The sequence below is a fragment of the Coenobita brevimanus genome, chromosome 85 (genome assembly GCF_032717465.1).
Source record: "Coenobita brevimanus isolate Jiangsu-jjx chromosome 85, ASM3271746v2, whole genome shotgun sequence".
Classification (NCBI taxonomy): Eukaryota; Metazoa; Arthropoda; class Malacostraca; order Decapoda; family Coenobitidae; genus Coenobita; species Coenobita brevimanus.
Genome location: NC_137038.1, coordinates 4169203 through 4190775, shown reverse-complemented (window position 1 = coordinate 4190775; position 21573 = coordinate 4169203). Strand labels below are relative to the sequence as shown.

The window sequence follows — 21573 nt, the reverse complement described above, 5'->3', positions numbered from 1 at the left end:
TTTCCCCCACATTAGACAAAATTCTGGAATTTATCATTAGGCTATGATTAAACTTTGCGAGATTGATGTAGACGTATCCATAAAGTGGTTTTGGCAAACTCAGAAAACTTGCTTGTTTCACGTGCACCACGGGAAGGGTGGGAAATACTATTACCACAGGAGATTGGGAAATGCCACAGTGGCAGATCCAGCCTTAGAAGCATACAGCAGGGTGAATCTGATAATAGGGTATTATATAGCACGGTACTTGTATTAAGTACTGTATTTATTTGCAAAAGTATCCATAACTTGAAAGTAAACTGGAAGTAATGTAACAGGTAGAGAGACTCAGTTCATTGCTATCAGAATACTCCTTGGAAACTTATTAAAATATTTGTCCAAATTTAGTTGCACCAGGTATGCTGTCAGTTTATGCAAAACTATTCTTAACAAATATGTGATTTTTTTTACATCACTGTATTGTACAGTCATATCCTCCCTTCTGGATGCACCATTGCCTGTTACATAACCATCCATCATCCAATCCTACATTGCCCCATGAGGAGCATAGGAGCCCGGGGCTAGTCAATTTGGTCCTGACATTGAAGATGCAAGTGACCAGCCTCACTCATCCCTGAATGGCATTAGTGAGCAATAAACCCCGACCACTCCTTGGATATAAACCTTCACCGGCTCAATCCAATTGGAGCGCAATAATTACCCACTAAACCACCAGGCGCTAAAATTTGATTATGTTGGTACCACTCAGCGTAATAAATGGTTTCCTGGTGTACAGGAAACCATTTGGCTTGTCACTTAGTGCAGAGTCACCCACAGGCAGAAGGAAGAGGAAAGAATGAAGGAAAGAAAGACAGAAGAGGATGGAAGGAAAGAAAGATAGAGGAGAGGGAAGGGCAGAAACCTGAAATCAGCACTACATCGCATGGACTGAATTTGCAGTTTTGTTAATTAGTCTGGGTTCCTTTTGCCAAAGATACTTTAAAGGAAAATTAGACATAAAACACCAAATATCTGTGCAGTTTTAATAATGAATCCATAAACAATGGACATGCATCATGCTTTAACATTTGTCTTAAACATACTACAGAACTGACCTGGGTATGAAATTCAGGTAAATATATGAAACTGAAGAAGTTATGCACTTAATAATATGCATGTATGCGGCCTTGCAGTTTTGAAATCTGTAGACAAAACTGCAAAAACCTGCCAAAATCACCCTGGATAAATACCTGGAACAGGACATAATGCAACTTTATCTATCCTTTTCACTCTAACTTGGCCCTTTTGCTGCTTTATGTAGCTCGTTGACAGATACAGGCAATGCTATAGTTCTAAATCTTTTTCATAGCACAGCTTCATGACTAGCATCATAGTCTTGTGTACATTATTGTTACAACTCAGCATTACAGATGGAGACATGTTATTTACAGGCTCAAGTTATTGTAAAAGGAGTACTGGTATAATTACGGCTGGAGGTGGTGACATACCACAACCAGTAAAGTGAAATAGGAATTTATTGTAATCTGTGTGTCAATTTACAGGATGTTTCTAAAGTTGCTAAACTAATGACTGCAGTATATCAGCTGCTCCAGCACAGGTATGGACTGCTACAGTTTATGAAGAGCTGCCAGTTAGTCAGAGACAGCTGACACATTGTACATCTCGTACTTAGTCTAATGCATATACAGTACTGTATATGAATTCTAGACAAAGATTAATACTGTAAATGAATGAAATACATTGCATGAGAATGGTTAAGAAAAAAAATACCATAGTGGACATTGAATTTAAAGAGCAGAATAATTTTTTCCTCCCCACTTCAAACCGAGCACTTAAATGTCATTAGACAACTTCCTAAAGGTTTCTCTATCTGGAAGACCATATTGACAAATATTCTCACTACTGTACATTATAGACATAATACAATAACACCTTCACCAACACAGACCATTATCTGGAATTATTTAGTAGCCTTACACAGTAACCAACAGACTTCGTTTTAAGTAAAATTAATTTAGGTTTGAAACTAGACTTACCACTGTAGTTAGATATGTGGAAATTCACTTAAGAGCACAGTAAAATTGTATCACGTATTGAATATTTACAGTAATCATAATACAGTACATAAAAGGAAGGTGAAAACCATATTAATATAATAATGCCCATAAACATATTTCCTGTTTAACTCTCTGGCATATCAACCTATACTTTTGGCGCTAAATTTACACATGGAATACACCTTCTGGCATATACACTTAAGAACTTTTTTTGACATCCAAGAATGACACCATTGTCTGTGAATGACCAGTTTAAAAAATCTTTTATGTAAAATAATTAGCAGAGAAGCAACACAGTGAAAACTGTACATATTGATACTCCAATTTTTTGACTGAGATTGATACAATTTTCTGGCATCAAAAGATGAAGGATTTAATATGCTTTTCAATCATGGTTTCAGATTTTTTAAACATCTTGCACTTTCTGAGTTACTGGCACAACAAAGAAGAAAAGATCACCTGCATAATGATGTCAGACAGAAGAAAATCTGAATATTTAAGTGTTTGTTCTGAACTTCAACTGCTACTAGGAGATGTCTATCTCTTACCACAAACACTGATAGCCCATGAACATACATTAGATAAAAAAGTACCATGTGATATACAATAGGTAAAAAAAAAAAAAAAAATTTAATTAATAATTTCAACTGTTTTTCAAGTCCCAGATGCTGCACTAAATTTAGTATCTGACAGCTTCTGGGAGATATAACTTCCAGATGTGGGTGTCACACTTAGGTATCCCAAAGAGTTAATTTATATAATCATCATCATCCTAGTTTGGGGAAACCATAAATTTCAACAACAGAAAGTCTACAACAATAACAATCACAGTTTACAACACAAAGTCTAATTACTTTAAAATATCCAGACATTTAACATTAATATATCTACAGAAAAGTGCTTTTAAATTTAGTACCAATAGAGAACAGTGCACAACAATTGTGCTTCCAAAACACTGACATGAGCTTGACACTTGACTATTCTTTGGCCTGCTAAAACTCGGAAACCTTAATAATAAGGTTATCTGCTCATAATCAATCTCTTACAGGTACTCGTACGTGACAAAAGCTAGCTCCGATAAACAAGCACATGCATGAAGGCTGCTCAAAATTGACGAGTTGTTCAGCTAAACTAACTTATTCTTACTTATTGCTACAATTGTGGCCAATCAGACTCGCAACCCCTTAACCTGTACCTCAGTAGGTGTGGCATTCACCGACGATAATATTGCATAGACTTTGAGAGACTGGAAAACCAATATGACTTCTTGCATAGGTTTTTTATATTAAGCCCATGAATGTTATGAGAATCACATATTTCATAAATTCTGCTAATTGTGTATATAGACGAGATGAATGTGAAACATTTTATGTTTCACAACAATTTGCTTGAAACACCACTGGAATACAGATGTAGCTTGATGATCAGTTTTCAAGACACATCACGGCACTTTTGTTTACTGTGTTCTACTTACTACGGTGATTTTTCACATTGATTAAAGCAATTTATTTTTGAAATACTGTACACGTATATATTACAATACTTAAACAGTTAGTGGTATTTTAATTCCTGGTGGTATTTCAACATTGTACATTTGACTGTGATTCCTTCAGAAAAATTCCACTGCAAGGATATCCTCCTATACATATAAAAGTGCAACTACACAAATTTTAACTATATTTTCTGACTACAGTTACTGTAATTGTGCTGCCTTCTCTATAGAAATAATTTGGCAGTAAACTATAAATATACTGTATATATATTCTATACATAATGTAGTACCTTATTATGACTATAAGCACACCAGTAAGTAATACTATCCTGCCGTCTAATATATGTTAACTTGTGGTTCAGACATAACTGTGCATTCTGGAAAAAAAGATCATGTGAACATACAAACACATACACACCACAAGACACACTATACCCATAAGGACCATTCAAGGAATATAACCCTTTCATTGGAAGAGATTTCATAAAGAATTTAACCATCATTTGTTGGCCAGAATAAAATTTCCTAAGAAAGGACGTGAGCAAGAGCACAGATTGGCTGCATGCGATGTCAATCAGAATGTTTTAGACAGGGAAAAAGACATAACCAAGAAGAAGAGGTTGTTTGATGATGCACCAGGCAGAGCAGAAAGTTTTCTAGCACAGATGTGTAAAGGGGTGTCACCATGTGGTACCATGACTGGTAGTGTTCATGAGCAACTTGCTGCTCTAAAGCAGTAGCAACTTTATGCTCTACAGCAGGATCTCATGAAAACTACTGGTTTAACCTGTGACTGAAACCCTTAAGTTACCCTGTGGTTGGAAAAAGTATCTACAAAGGAATGGTCTTAGTGATGCAATGAGGAGGTAGATGCAGCAGTAAGAGGGGAAAGACTTTAGGCAATGGAAGAGCTGTGGTTAGAAGGAGATTACTTTGCAGCTGAACATGAGTGAAAAAATAAGTGTAAATGACTGAGATGCTGTCTCAGGAACCCTTGTTAAGCAAGCCTAATAGTGCAGGATGTAGAGATGAGGTATTCAGAGTAGCCGAGCAGATGACTGGAGAAACTGGTGATGCTGTACTGCTGAAAAGTGTAAAAAATTATGGCAGTAGGGTACAATATCATCTTTAGTGAAGATCAAGGCTGACATCCTTACGTTTACACATATGTGATGAGGGTGGCAAGATGGATGTGCTGTGCTTCACGAAAGAGATAGCTACAAAAGGGAGAAGTGTGAATAAGCTCAGAGATCAGCTAGGTACTGAAAGCACTGGTGCTATGGTAAGCAGAGACAGACTCACAAGGTTTGGACATGTAGTAAGAATGGAGGATGAAAACCACATGAAAAGTCCAAAAAAGTGGAGGACAGAACACCAAAATATCCAAGAAAGCCTGGGAACAGGTCCTTCATAATGACCTCAGGATTAGTTTCGAAAAGAGGTACTACCTGGGATGGGGCAACATGAAGGGCAGCTCTCTGGTGGTAAGACTGACACGTGCATGCATGTCAAAACTCTTAAGACATATGAAGCCTTCAACACTAAAAGGGATATTACAGAAATATGGAATCTTCCCCAATCATCCTGGCACTGGTTAGATGTAAGGGTAATATTTACCAGTACATAATGAGGCACCTACAGTTTTACAGTCATGAATGGTGAATTGCTACACAGTGAATGGAGAACTCACTCTATCTATGCCATGGCTACAACACACATGATGAGGGTAAACGCTTAAATGACAGCATTAGTTATCCCACAACAACACCTGTAATCTGAAACTTTACCAACCGTTATAGAGTCATTATGTACTATGGTGCATCTACACACACTGCATTAACAAAGTCACCTTCACAAACAACCACCACAAAGGCACTAAAGCAAATTAACAGTTTCAAGTAAAGTAACTAGCAATACTGGCTACTACATAATCTTCTAATGCACTAAATACTGTCACTTGTGCCACATCATTTTAAAATCATATTTATCAGACAGGTTACAAATCACTATTCTTTGAACTTCTACTAGTTCATATTATGTCCAAACATTATTTGTTACATAACATTTTTAACAAAGCAGAAACAATTCTTGGATATAATTAATACAGTATTCAACACAGCTATTCATTAATTATGCTTGTTGACATTTCTCTGTGACTGTTTACTTGTACATTCAAATATGTTCTTAAGTTTTCTAATACAGTACTGTACTCCTGCCTAATTAATTAAAAAGGCACAGAGTATGATATATATATCCAGCAAAATGAAATGATGAACTGGCCTGAGGAAAAGACAATTCATCTGACAGGTGTGAAGTGTTAACCTGTTCATCTGCTTTGTTAATTTTAATCATGTTAGTGAAATCATATTTATTCATACTAAACTAATCCTGAAAGCCTCCTTTCTAAGACCTCTTGCTAGTTACCAGTAATGGAATGCCACTACTATTCTCTTATTTCCTATATCTTGGAGCACTGGACTGGAGAATCTATTAGATAAGGATACTAATCTCTTGCACAGTCAAACTGCACTCGTCTATGTTAGTTGTGACACTAAAACACGGTTAATGCCCAGAAGCTCTTGCAATCTTTTGTCCACCCAGTTAAAGGTCATAATGCAGGAGACACCTAAAGTCTTAATTCACTCTAGCAGAAGATGTAATTTACATTTTAATTTTGGCTACTATATGATTTTATTCAACTTAGGAAAGCCCTCTAACAATGTAGGAGTAAACTATGGTTATATCTAAAGTCTCCGGCTCTCTTAAGCTAAATGAACTCATGTTGTGATAGCTCAAAGAAAAATTGTATCCTCAGGCAGAAAGAGTTTAACTGTCATTATGAGCTTAATGTGACAAATAGTTTCTGCATTTTCTATTACACCCAAAACTGAAATTATGCTTCCCTCTGGCCCTTGTACTGAATCTTTATCAACATGCCTCATATGACCTTTATCGGCAACAAAACAGCTTGGAATGGTTATCAACAGGAATGTAATTATTCTTAGCAACACTGAACGTAATTAAATATGAAACTAGCTACAGAGAGCCAGACCTCTTAAAAACTAGCAAGAAGTTGATAACCTGAATACATACAACCCCATGGACAATATTCTTCCAATACAAAGATAATCCTACTCTTAATATCTTACAAAGTTTATCAGACTTGAAAACCTACAAACAGTCGCGATAACCAACTGTATTAACTTCATAGTTTCATGCACTAAACAAGTATTATGATGTCAGACTCGTGCACAATAAACATGTCACCTTTATTATGCCTATCGAGAACGTGATGCTGATACAAATACACACTATCATTCAGTGTTCATCAGCTACAATAATCACGTGTTATACTTTACTACAGAAATGTCTCTTACTTTTAAATTACCTGCATCTCTAATAGTAACTAATACCAGCATATGTATATAATAGTCATCTATGATAGTTATTATTAATCCTATGCTTGGATTCCTTTGCAAACTTGTGCAAAATTTGGTCCAGTATCCAATATGTATACAAATGGATCTAAATGTCTACATGATAGGCTATTTATTGTTGCTAGCTTTTCTAAATTAACCAATATATACCAATAAGCACTGGGTTATGCATGGATCAGTTCTTAAGTGAAGGAATCCAACTGTTCTATAAATTAATGCATATAGAGCATATGAACTACAAACAAATTCTTACCCATCAAAATGTACTTAATACATCAAAATATGAGCCTATGCATCTCAAAATACAATGCTGTAGGCTACAAGACCAACCTACACGTGCATGTCTTTATGGTGGATCCTGATTCCAAGATTGTACTGTAAGAATGTTTCAATTTGTGAGTTGGGGCAATTCACAGGTCTAGTAACAGAATCACAGACAGTAACTGACTAATACGAAAGCTTTGTAAGAGGCCTTCAGTGTCTCTTTTAAATCCTTTCCTTTATGGAAGTAAGTCCAAGGTAAATTATTGAAAGATTGTTCATTCAAGTTCCACTGTTACCTATGAAGTTGATTTGCTACTTCTGATTTACAGTACCAATTGTGCATAAGAAGTTGCGATACTTTAAAGCATATTTCCGACTTGTAACCAGAAATGCCTGTATATCACGAAAGGAAAGAATTCAGTCTAATCTGATTTTCTGATTATAATTTTCACGCCCTTGTTATCCCTTGATGTGATGGCTGAGGCAGATGGCTTTTGAGAGGAAGAAGAGTGTCACAAGATGAGATACCGTAACAATAAATCCTTAATTATTCCAGTAAATACTGGCAGTTTTCATTATAGACTGGGAATGAGTTCTTGATATCACAATATCCACCTTACAGCTGGTACTCTAAAATAGGGGAAACTGACAAACCTGGTTTAAAAGTAACACCTGAACTTTAATACACAATTTTTCTGTAATCTACTGAGGATTTACTAACAAAAAGAAATGGCAAAAGTGTGATTTGTCACAAGGCTTTACTGTACTGTATACTCAAAACAGTGGAGCTTTGTGGTCTGCATTTACAAAATTTCCTTCTAGTCCTGTGAACAACAACTGTCAACATTTGCTGATTTATCTCTGCACATCGTGATATTCTAGACATTCTTCTTACTCAGAAATGTACAGTATAGTATAATGCTGAACTTTCTGTGTAAAACAGTGTATGGAACACTCCCAGTTTCTCTTACAAGTAGCTAAATAAATAATCAGATCTATGTATTCTGAGGAAGATGGGAACAAACATTCATCCACTATTCCACTGCATTTCTTTCACACTTACGGCAGGTCAATCACTTTCCTCTCCGAAGTGTCATACTGTAACACAAAAATCGTCTTTGGGCAGAGGAACAAACCAAGCCTCTTGCAGCTTAAAAATATTAGCCAGCACAGAAAAGTGAGAAGCAATGGATGTGAAATAGGAGGCAAACTTTTGTCCCCACTTGAACCATACACTGTACCAGCAATGGCCTTACACCCTGTTAGGCCCTGGGCAGGTGAGTCACAAGAGACCCTCCAGCATGACTTGTGATTTATTATCTTGACATTAAAATACCAGTAACTTTTCTACAGAACAGTCCAGTTCTGAAATATTTTTAATTAACTGAGATGTTCAGTGAATGGATAAAAGCTTAAAATTGTAATTAAATAACTTTCAATATGATATCAGCCAAATTGGGAGGTCCCCTTTGTGAGGGGGTCCATGTAGTTGCCCAATTTGCCAAGCCCTAAAGCCACTACTGCACTGTACACAGGCTACTGGTATTTTAACGGCACAAAGTACAGTAAGATCTCACTATAACAGACTAATTGGGGCCCAAGCCATTCCAAAAAAGGAGAAATTCCGATAAAAGCGACATTTGGATTTCCCCTGCTAACCCGGACCTTTTCCAATACATCAGACATTAGCTTGGATCACACAAACTGTTTTCAAACTGTCTTGACTACCACTGCAGTACTATACTGTTATAACTTCACTAAATTAATCAAGTGGTATAATATAAACAGAATAATAATACTGTACTGTACACTGATAAACATGTCTTTTATTTACCTTATTGTGGTGAACATAGCTGAAGTGGTCAGGCAGTCCAGACTGCATCTGGCTTTATCAGACTTTTTCCAATATATAGGAATTTAGTCCGGTAGTTCCTCGATTAACTCAAAGTCAAATGGCCACCCCTTACAGGATTATGGTGTCTGGCAATTGATAGATAGATAGATAGTTCCTTGATTCCAATAAAGTGAATTCCGGTCTACTGAAGTCCATTATATTGAGGTTTTACTGTACTGTTAATAGAGTACTGATATCTAAGTAATAACATTTTCTGATACTTGTGGTACCACAAATCAAATTACAACTTTTCAATGTAAAGTGTGGTGCTTAGGTACTCTGAAGGGAATTTCCTATTCTGCTGATGGCGGCAGGCTTTAATATACACACAAACCAACAGCCTTTCTTATGCACGTATATTCTGTGAAACCTTTCACTAAAATGACCACTTGTACTTTATTCTTGCTAGCTCCAGTGGTTTTATTCAGCCTGGGAAAAACGTCATCATGGTAAAAGACTTTTAAAAATATCCTCCACTAACCTCTTCACTAAGATAATGACAGTTTTATCTTATTCTTGCTATCAACATTTTATTCTAATCAGCTGAAGACTTCCCTGTGGTGAAGAGGTTAAGTAAGTCACATAATTCATTCAGTAACATGATGACTTTTTTTTTTTTTTTTTTTTTTGCTACTCCAACACAGTTTTATTCAGTGTTGGGGAGATCACTTGTAGTGAAGAGGTTAGTGAAGTCTTATTACTCTTTTCACAATAAAACTGCTTCCCAAAGCTTAATAAAACTGTCAGATGTTCGCATAAATAAAATGAAAGACATAATCAATGTTCAGTGATTAAACCCTTCAGTCCAATAAAGCAATTTATCTTTTCATTCTCCTTGCCACCTGTAGATTTCATTTAGCCTTAAGGAGAATTTTCAAATTGATGGGGTTAGGTGGTCTATGCTGTACTATTCATTAACATCTTCACTATAACAGGTCTCCTCCAAACTGTATAAAACCATATGAAGGTAATAAGAACAAACAGATGTCATATACCTGTAATTGTGAAACGTGGCTTAGAGAGCAAGTGACTACTTATGACCTACAAAATAGTTTGACCCTTGACCCGGCCTTGTGCTGTGTGAGTGAGGCATTGGGTATGGGGAGGCAGTTAAACAGAGAATGTGTACTTGCTTTGTATATATGTTACTAGAGTTACTGTCATGTACATCTTACTTTCTCCTTCACTATTCTTATATTTTTCCCCTTCTCATTCTAACACTGCACCTTCTCCCTCACTGTTTCTAGAAGCTTTTCTTCATCCCAGTTTCACACCTTATTCTCACCCCCACTATTCTTTTCCTGTGCCCTTCCTGTCTAGTCTTCGAAACCTATTTGTTAAGATTAATATCTTCATGAGATTCATACATTCAATCTACAAGAGCTATGTTTTGCCTTAATATGTTACTGGACTTTGTTAAGGAGTACAATACAATACCTGCAGGGAAATACACAATAACCATTCTATCATGTAAGGTAATCAGTATTCACCAATGAACAAATTTTCACCAAACCTGATCAGCAAATTCTTTAAAACCCCCAATTAACTGGTTACCAAAATTATTTAAAACCCCAGATTTACTGGTTATCACCCAAATAACACATCCATACTCTTGCTTGGCTGTCCTTCAGTCTTACCTAACAGTCTTACCTAACTTCTTTGGAATTAAAAAAAAAACTTACTGCCAAAGCACTGACAAAAAATCTGAGTTTCATTACTTTCTTGAAGCCTGCTACCAGTGTTTCATTACTAAAACTGCATACTTCTTAATGTGACTAATTACTCCACAAAATGCTACAGGTTTCCACAAAGGTAGCGATTACTCCCGTTTTTACAAAGCTCAAGCTTACAGCATCTCTATTACTTCTCTCCAGCTTCACAAATTTTGACAATGCAGTAGAAATTACCCAAATACAGTACAGCTGGTCCAAAGGTCAGTCTTTTCTTCCATTCGGGACAACTATATTCTAAACCATCATATTTGCCTCTAGATAAGCCAGAGACCACAACAAAAACAACAACTGTGAGTGAAAAAAAATATAAGTTGTTTCATTTAAAAGTGGACAGGTACATTCTGTAAGTGAGCAGACAGAGAGGAAAGGAAACAGAATAAGATAACACAGGTGTGAATGAGGGTAATGTACTTAATGTGGACAAAAGGAATGCAATGGAAAATGAAAGACTCGCAAAAAGAGCAGATAAATGAACCAGACATGACTGAGACAAGATGGTCAAGAACAACATGGAGAGATGAGTGGGGAAGTAACTGTGTGGTGAATGGCAACATCTTCAATTTTTTGTGAGGAGTTACTGTATCTGGATTGTCACATTTCCACTGCATCTGATCAGTTACCATGCAGAATATGTGGTTTATGTTCTCTTTGCAAGTCTCACCCAGACCCCATCCTCTGCCTTGAGGAGTCCACTGCGCTTCTCAATGACAATAGGAACTTGCGTCTTCTTGCTGGGGATGAATGCAAATTCCTGCAGGAGATAAACGATTGCAACCTTGGCTTCCATCAGTGCAAACCTCATGCCTGAAAGACAGGACAGAAGGTTATGTCATGAGAAAGTACCATCACCTGTGTCATTAAATGTGGACAGCTATGTTTTCACCATTTTATGTCAGTACTGTACATAAGATTACAATAAATCCACTGGCTATATGATTACAATGAAAACAATTTTAGGGAACATGGTGAAAAATAAGATTACAATAACACAATTTAAGGGAATATGACAAAAATATTGATGTGTTCACAATGACCTAAGGATTTAAATGCACAGAGCTGTACTTAACAGTCTGTACAATGCTCCAGTGCAGAACCACTTAAGTGTGGTGAAAATAAATGCTCTCATGAATACCCTCCTAGTTTATAAAAGAAACTGGGTAATGTACATAATTAAGGAAGAAAAAAAAAATCAAGAAGAAAGTTGAGAAAGATGTGACAAACCATCGTCGGGTAAAGTGTCCTTACCAATACAGTTGCGTGGCCCATTGCCAAAGGGGAGGTAGACACTTTGGGGGCGGGCAGCTTTATTCTCTGGGGTGAAGCGCTCAGGGTCAAACTTGCCGGGGTCAGGGTAATGGCTCGGGTCTCGATGAATGCTGGCACAAGGATACGATTTGTGAATTAGGCCCTGTGAAGCCTTTGATGTATTATTCTTGTTTATTCTTGCTATATACAGATAGTCTAGTTTATTCTTGCTGTCTACAATTATTCTAGTTTATTCTCGGTATCTCCAGATGAATTTAATTTATTCAACTTTAGGACAGATGTTCTGAATTGGAAATATTAGCTAGACCCCTTCACTGTCCAGGCATCTCAAAATGAATGGATCTTGGATTTAGTTCTCTTTTGTATTGTTTTTGTTTTTTTTCTTGGAAGGAATGGTTTGTGGGCTCCTGACCTTTGGTTCCTTCTTTCTTGCATTAAAAAAAAAAAATGTGCACAACTTTTTCCTAATTTGCAAAAAATCACCTGAAAACAGCAAGAATAGACTATAACAGTCATCAGATTAAAGGGGTTAATATGCAATAGAGAGTTATAGATATTATTTTTCAATGTTGTTTTTAATGCTGATAACTATCTATGTAAGTGATAAGCTATATTTCCCATGGTCGCTCAATACCAGCACAGTTTTCTTAGTGTGCAGCGAGAAACATTAACTATAAAACAGAACTGTGGGTGTTGGTGTGCATCTAACCTGTATATGGGTATGGTGACCTTCATGCCCTTGTCTAGCGTGATGTTTGTGCCGGGGAGAGTGAAGGGCTTGGTCACGGTGCGGTCAACTCGTGGAGCTGGTGGAAACAGTCGCAAGGTCTCTGTAGTGAAAGAATGGACTGATTCAAGTAAAGAAAAGTAACTATGAAACAGTAAATACAGTAGGTGAGGGTAATGAGAGGTGAACCTGCATCCTTGTCAATGGAGCTTTTAAAAGAGTGTGTTCTGAAGTTCTAACTGATTACTGCATAGTACTACCAGTGACTACATCCACAAAACCTTATTAATGATGTACCAGATATACAGTGACATTATTTATTTTCTGAAAAACTGTCCACCTAGTTTTCTGGGAAATAAGGTAACTGTTTAGTCATATATATGGGAGAAATAATACTGTCAGAAAAAGATCATCCACCACACACCAAGTAAATCATTGCAGCCATAGCCATTCAAGTCTGGAGGTGTTTATGCTGTGGCCATCCTGGATGAAGAACGGATTCAGGCATCTGGCAATAAATACATAATACAGATTACAGAAATACCTACCAGCAAAGACCATATCCAAGTAGGTCATCTCTGCCAAAGCCTCATATGTGATCTCGCCCCCGTATTTAGCCAAGACCTCCTCTACCTCATTCATACAGCGCTCCTGCACAGCTGGGTGAAGTGCAAGGCAGTATGACACAAAGCTGAGAGTTGTTGCTGTTGTGTCATAGCCAGCGATGTAGAACAACACACACTGTGCTGTGATCACCAGCTCTGTCAGCACTGGAAATGAACATAACATCTATCAGCAATACATTATCTCAAACTTGTACAGAGTTCCTACAGAAATGTGTACACTTTTTTTTTCATCCTCAATATGATCTATGTATTTAATGTACACATACTAGTGCCTGATATGCTTTAGAAATACAACAGACAGTTGTTTTTGATCAACCCCAGTCTGTCTGGGTGAACAGACCCATCAACCATAGGCAAAACAACTGCCCCTGCAGGGCTATCCTGTGCAGTGAATCGATGTTATCTTGTGGCTGAGAGTGTCTCACCATAACAAGGAACAGAGAATAGCATGGAGGTTTGGTTCCAGGATGGATGCCGCATTTGCATCTCTCCACCCAGTTAACAGGGGCATCATAGTAGGCTCCACCTCACCACTTGATCTGGGTAAATAGTTACCACCTAGCATTGTAAATGGTTTCCTAGGTTACACAACACCATTAGGCTTGTCATTCAGTGTTGAGCCATCTGATGTAGAATGGAGCAATTAAAAGTGACAGGAAGGGAAGAGTGAAGTATGAAAGAAGGGGGGATGGGCAGACACAGAAATAGAATGATAAAGGTGAAGGAAGAAGTAAGCAGCACTGCATCAAGTGAGTGGATGATGGTTGCCACCACCCACCACTACAACAGACAGTAATCTAAATTTACCTGGAGTTTCAGGAAAATGCAGGCAACAGAGGTGCTCTGTGGTCAGCAATTTATCAAATGTAAGTAACTGTTCAGTTATAAAATGCTGGCATACCAGCCCAATCAGGAACAAAATAATGTAGTATATAATACTGTATTTGCTCTACTGTATATCACAAACAGAAGGAAAACAAGGCTGTTAATATGGAAGTCTATACCGAATTTATATTGCACAGTACTCTAACCCAGTATGCCATTTGCACTTCTATTTGAGAGCACCAAAGATTGCTGAGGGATCCTGTGAATATGAGACTGTTACAAATTTAAGTCAGCATCAATATTTCGCTATGAAAGCTCCTGTCATGCAGCTAAATATGAAACTGACATCCTGGTTTTGGTCATATTTATCTGCCATTATTAGACATTTTCTAAATTGTGACTACAATGGAGAGTTATACTTTTCACTCATTCTCCTTTTGAAGACACCCAAGAAAGTGGCACTGCGTCATGCACAACACCTCTACAACAGGTGATCCAAATCTTTTTTTCTGTCATACTATTTTTGCTGATTAAGAGCCTCTGGTTCTTAACAGTCTCCACAGTTAAGATATTTAACTGTACACCAACAGTGTCATGTACTGTCCTAACATATGATGGACTTAATTATACTATTTTATTTTATATCAACTGTTTTACAAGTGTACAAGGATTGTTGTGCCAATTTATTACCTTGTTCTGGGACCTTTTTAGATGGTGATGTGTCAGAAGGGAGTTTGCTGTTGTTGTTGGTGGCCTCCATCTGCTGTGCATCCAACAGCAGCTGTAGGAAGTCACTCCGACGCAGTTTGTTTGCCTGCCGAAACCTCATGGTGTCCACCACTACCTGAGAGTTCAACAGAGGGCCATATTTGAAAAAAGAAATGTACTGTATGGAGAAAAACAACGGCATACCAATGCAGAAAAATACATCACACGCTCATCATACAAACAAGAAAGTGAAATCATCATCATCCAAACAGCCACATGCATGGTTGTACTTTTACCTATATTTATAGTACCATACTTTCAAAGCATGCCACTCACAGACATCTGAAATAAGAATTATAAGGTTGCCACCTAATGTAGCACATGGTTAGTAAACTACGAAAAAAAAATCACCTTTGAGAAGAAGTGTATAGGGGCCCGGTCAAGTACATTGAGGTGGAGTCGTTTGGCGATGTGCGGCCACAGGAACTGAAGGAACAATAATGGTCGTTTCCATTTTGGCACTGGTGTGAAAAACTTGGCGGCAGCTGCAGAGAATTCATTCTGTGAAATATTCATTTATTCAATGTCTCAGTAATGGTAAGGGTGAATGTGTTATAAAACTGGAGGACATTATGTTCCTCATTACTATCTGATAACTCAACTCCGTTCAGTCAGGGAAATACCACGACCTCAAAGGATTGAAATCTACCTAAATTAGCTCCTTAAGGAGAGTTGAGACACATCAAGCTTTTATTCTGGCCACTGTCTTATGATTCTGCTCAGGTGAGGTAAACTATGGAACTGTCTTCTTCAATCTGTCCTTTCTACTAAGCATGACCTCCAGTCTTATGAACAAGTGTCCAGTATTATCATAATAAAATTACAATATCTTGATTCTGGCTTTCTCAAGTTCAACTTTAGTTGGAAGGGACAATTTCTCCAAGTGTTCCATCTTTAGTGTTTTTCTTACAGGAAAAAAAAAAAAAAAAAAAAAAAAAAACTGCAGGAGCATTTTGTTACTCACAGCAACTGAGGTGAAACAATAATACTGTACTACACCTACGTATCACTGTATGTCCAAGGCAATTATAAGAAATGGTATTGGAAACTACATACCCCTTCTGTTTTACTAATGTTAGGATGTAACAACTCCACACCCAGTGTTTTCGTGCTGCAGGCAACCTACTTTACATGAAATACCAAGACAGACAGCAATTAATTTACAAAAACAGTACAGTAATGCAATCTTTGAGGTCCAGACTTCTCTGAACACTGCATATAACTTAAAACAGAATTCAGTTCATGCTAACTCACAACATTTGCAATGTTTTACAAATGTATTCTTCACATAAAGAGATGACTTACTGTACATTCCAGCATTAGTTTCAAGACAAGCTTTCCACAAAATATTCATTACTGTACTGTGTTTTGGGATGTTTGTCAATCAATCATAGCTACTATACCCTTAACAAAAAGCCTGGAGTTTTTCTATCCCCATCTTGTTCCATTATAAAGTAAGGATACTGTATATGTAATGAACCCTTCTCCCACTTTCATATACTGTACAGTACTGTAGTAATTACAAAGCTGTTTGCAACACAAATGCTGAGTAGTGGTGTTCCTCATCCTGTGTCAATAAAAAGATAAGAGATTTCAAGCTACCCACTCCCACACCTTTGAGTCATTTTATATAATACAGTATACAGGCAAAGCACAGACGACATTCTTTTCCTCTTAGCCCACTTCACCCCTTCAGCCTGAGGACTTCTCCCTCCCCCCTAATCTCCATGTATCATATTAATTGGTACCTGAGTGTTATTGAGGGAGTCACTGCTGACGCCAAAAGCAATGCTGGCAATGGCATCCATGGTAAACTTCCCATACACTTCCTTCATCTCAAATGTTGACCTGAGTGAGGTGACAGAAAATCAAAGAATTAATTGTGATGAAACACTATACCTCACTAGACCTTTACGCTGCCCTCTACTTTATGTACTAGCTAATATATATGAGTTTACAATATATAATATGTGCAGACTGGCCTGGGAGGAAGGTAGAGTCCCGGAGGATTGGAAGTCAGGCATTATTATTCCCTTGGCACTCACCATCCACTCACTTGACGTAGTGCTGTTCTCGGGTGTTTGTCCTTCCCTCTCCTCCATCCTTCTTTTCTTCCATCCTCTTCTGTCTTTCTTTCCTTCATTCTTTCCTCGTCCTTCTGCCTACGGATGACTACACTCCCCCTTCTGTCTTTCTTTCCTTCATTCTTTCCTCTTTCTTCTGCCTGTGGGTGACTCTACACTGAGTGACATGCCAAATGGTTTCCTGTACACCAGAAAACCATTTACTATGCTGGGTGGTAACCATATAACCAAATTTTGGCACCTGGTGGTTTACGAGAGTGGGTAATTATTGCATTCCAATCGGATTGAGCTGGTGAAGGTTTATATCCAAGGAGTGGTTGGGGTTTATTGCTCACGTACTGGCACTCAGGGATGAGTGAGGCTGGTCACTCTCACCTTAAATGTCAGGACCATCTTGCCTAGCCCCGGGTTCCTACGCTCCTCGTGGGGCAATGTGGGATTGGATGATGATGATGATGTTGATGTAAAATGGAAAAGAGGAAAAGGAAGTAAGTGGTAATCATCATCATCATCATCATCATTGCCAGACGCCATGTATCCCAGACAGGGTGGCCAATGGCTTAGAGTTAATTGTTTTTACAGGGAGGGGCACTAATCCTCCACCAACCCCACTTGACACGTAGGGATGCCAACAGCATCTGGTGTTCCCAGGCGGTCACCCATCCAAGTACTAACCAGACCCAACGTTCCCACTTGACACGTAGGGATGCCAACAGCATCTGGTGTTCCCAGGCGGTCACCCATCCAAGTACTAACCAGACCCAACGTTGCTTAAGTCATTAGGGGCATTTGTCTTCTTAGTGTAACAGGAAAAGTATATGATAGGATACTTACTGACAGAGTTAGGGAAATAACAGAGGAATTAGTTGGAGAAGTACAGGGAGTATTTAGGAAGGGAAAAGGCTGTGTAGATCAGATATTCATTCTTAGGTCTTTAGTGGAAAAGTTTCTAGAGAAGGGAAAGAAATTGTATGCTGCCTTCATGGAACTGGAGAAAGCATATGACAGGGTAGACAGACAAGAAATGTGGAATGTATTAAAAATAAATTATGGAGTAAATGGGAATTTGTTGAATGCTGTGAAGAGTATGTATGAGGCGGCTAAAGCTGCAGTGCATGTGGATAGTGAAATGAGTGAATTTTTCTATTTGAATGTTGGATTGAAACAGGGATGTGTCATGTCTCCATGGTTGTTCAGTTGGTATACGGATGGGGTAATGAAAGAGGTACAAGGAAGGGCAGTGGATGCTGGAGTGACCCTAAAGAGAGAGGGCAGTATTTGGAAACTCCCTGTATTGTTCTTTGCAGATGATACTGTGTTGTTATGTGACAATGAAGGGAAACTGCAAGGCTTGGTGAATGAGTCTGGGAAAGTGTGTAAGAAACAGAATCTAAAGGTGATTGTAGGGAAGTGTAAAGTTATGGTCTTTCAGAGAAATGATGCCACCGATTGTACAGTGAGGCTGGATGAGGAGGAACTAGAAAATGTGAGTGTTTCAGTGCCTGGGTGATGAGTGATGGAAGTTTAGAGGGTGAAGTGCTTGAAAGGGTACAACAGGGAAGAAAAATTGCTGGTTCTTTGAAAGCAGTGATAAGGAACAGGGAAGTAAGCACGGAAATTAAAAAGTTGCTGCATGACTATTGCGATACAAAATGTCTGGATGTGAATCTTGGACGTTGTTGGAAGGACACAAGTCGAGAGTGACAGCAGTGGAAATGAGCTATTTAAGAGGAGCATGTTGAGTTACATGGAGAGACAGACTGACAAATAAGGAAGTGAAGAAGCGTTGAGGTGTGGATGCGGATGTGATAGACAGCGTTAGGAGAAATACATTGAGGTGGTTTGGCCATATGGGAAGGATGGAGAGCGAGAGACTAATGAGGAGTGTATTCGAGTGAGCTGGAGAGGGGGAGAGGGAGGAGGAGGCCGAGGATGAGATGGAGGGATGGAGTGGAGAGGTATATGAAAGAGGGTGGTGTGAGCTGGGAGCAGGGCAGTAAAATGGTGTTGGACAGTGCAACATGGAGTCAATTTGTTTGTGGCCACCCCTTATGGGACTGAGGTGTTTGGCAACAGATAGATAGATGGACAATATATAACCCACAAAAACCATGTACTGTGTTAAGTAACTGGCATATAACTAACTACAGCATGGATCTGGTTCCAGAAAGGTTGCATATTTTCCATAAATCCAGTCCACTTCCACTTTACAGTTACTAAAGGCTAACTATGGCAAATTTCATGTAGTAAAGATGATCTGACAGGTAATTAATAAAGAAATTCTTACATTCTGACAATAAAACCTAGAAAGGGAGGCAGATACCAGCACTACTCCACATTTTTCTCTGTGTAAAATGCACATTTCCTCCATAAATATAAGTAAAAAAATTCCCATGTCTTCTAAGAAGTAACAAGACAAGGTGAGGGTTGGCTTTAACTCAGTTTAATACACTAGTGTTGAAACAATTACAATGACATGCAAAGTTTCCTTTACTCCAGCGTACAAGTCCTTTTTCTTGTCACTAAATACATTGTTAAATAAAATGGGCCATACTTCCATTCATGCATCATTTTACCCTGTGAAACTAAGTTTCACCCCATGGATAATACTATTCACATGTAATATCACTGTGCCATGTTCATGACAACTGTGAAGTAGAGCTATTCAGCAAATAAAGATCTCTGCTAAGGACCTCATGATGTGGTAATGTTGGAACTGTAATGACTGTCAGTTAGACCATGACCCACCTTTTCTCCAGTTCCTGGTTGAAGTATTTGACGAGATTGCTGGCACAGTCCTTGACCAACTGGAGGGTCTGTTTAATCTTGCCAGAGCTGAAGGTTGGTGTCATGACGGATCGTACTGCTTTCCATACACCACCCTTCAATCCCAGTAGCATGTGGTCCATCACAGGCTCATTGAAGGTTACAATGCTGCAGAGGGAAGGAGGGAAAATGGGGGAGGGCTAAAATATGAAACAAAGATCATCCTCATCCTGCTTCATATCACAAAGGTTGTGAGTGAGTGTAGCAGGGTGTGTGTGTGGAAAGGATCTATAAATAAGAAAACAAAAGCAAAGCAATAAAACACATCCTATTAACAGAGAGTACCATAAACTCATCTTCATCCTAATGCTATTTCCAACATTAACAAAGGATAAGAGTATTCTGCACATAGTATCTTATCTTACTGGGGAAATGAGTTTGAGAAGAAAGGAAGCCTAAGACACAATCTCCTCATTCTTCTGTATTACAAGAGGTATAAAGTTGCTTAAAACAAAGGTACTGCATTGTGGGGTTGTCAAACCTTTTTATGGACCTACAACTCTTAAAAGGAGGAGGGAATATCAGCTGCTTTTAGATGTCTGTTATGATCTGTAGGGAATGCAAGAAGAGTACTTGCTCTCCTCTTCCCAAGAATACTCACCTGTATTAAATGAAGATAACATGCTAGACTCAATTCTTTCGGTATGTTAATGTTTCATTTATTTTAACTTTGTCACCCTCAGCTGATTATACTGTCCATATTAAGAGATCCCACATTCATTCATTTTAGTAATTCATCAGTTCTTTAGATTCCTTAACTTCCTTACCTCACCGTCTCACACATTCACTTACCGGTACCAAATCATGTCATATTCTTGGCCTTACATGCCTTCTCCTTTCCTCAAGCTCACTCATCCTTTTTCAACTGAATCTAACATACATGTAGAACTCATGTTCAATCTTCACCATCTGAGTCACTTACCTCCTGTCTGTGAAGTGATCAAAGTCCTTGACCATGACGTGCTTCAGCAGGTCTGGGTGTCCAACCATGAGGCAGGGTTTCGTAAACTCATAGTACCCGCAGTAGTTTTTTCCACCGTAGGATTTGTACAGCATCTGGTCATATTCTGCCATGGAATGAGTGGGCCGGATTCTGGCATACATGTTGCCGATGAACCATACTGGCTTGGGCCCATTCACACCTCTAGACTCCCAGTAGCTGTACACTTTCCTCATGTACAGAACCACAAGGGTGATGACTGCAGATAAGATGAGCACCAAGGGGAATGCACACAAGCAGGACATAGCTTGAGCAATCATTATCAATGAGAGGCAGTAAGTATACCTCTTTACAGACAAAAACTCCAAGGAAAGAAACACAAGTACACAACACTGTAGCTACCTCAAAATTCTGACAACTCTGCAAAGCAGACTTTATCAACAACTTGAACTTGAAACATGAACACAGTACCAATTATAACTGGCTCGATACAACCAGCCCCATTAAGTGTACCTCTTTACAGACAAAAACTCCAAGGAAAGAAACACATGACACACAACACTGTATCTTAAATTCTGACAACTCTGCAGAGCAGCCTTTATCAACAACTTGAACTTGAAACATGAACACAATA

At 38.3% G+C, this 21573-nt stretch overlaps 1 protein-coding gene across 1 annotated transcript; it reads right to left on the bottom strand.

Moving 5' to 3' along the window:
• Positions 1-11514: 11514 nt before the first annotated feature.
• On the bottom strand, positions 11515-21259 carry LOC145410399 (putative cytochrome P450 6a14). Its single transcript, XM_080280552.1, has 9 exons — positions 20922-21259; positions 19922-20107; positions 16838-16937; positions 15441-15590; positions 15012-15165; positions 13419-13640; positions 12853-12973; positions 12123-12253; positions 11515-11681 (listed from the first exon to the last, which is right to left on the bottom strand). The coding sequence occupies exons 1-9, from the start codon at positions 21257-21259 to the stop codon at positions 11515-11517; spliced, it is 1569 nt and encodes a 522-aa protein (XP_080136678.1).
• Positions 21260-21573: the final 314 nt, after the last annotated feature.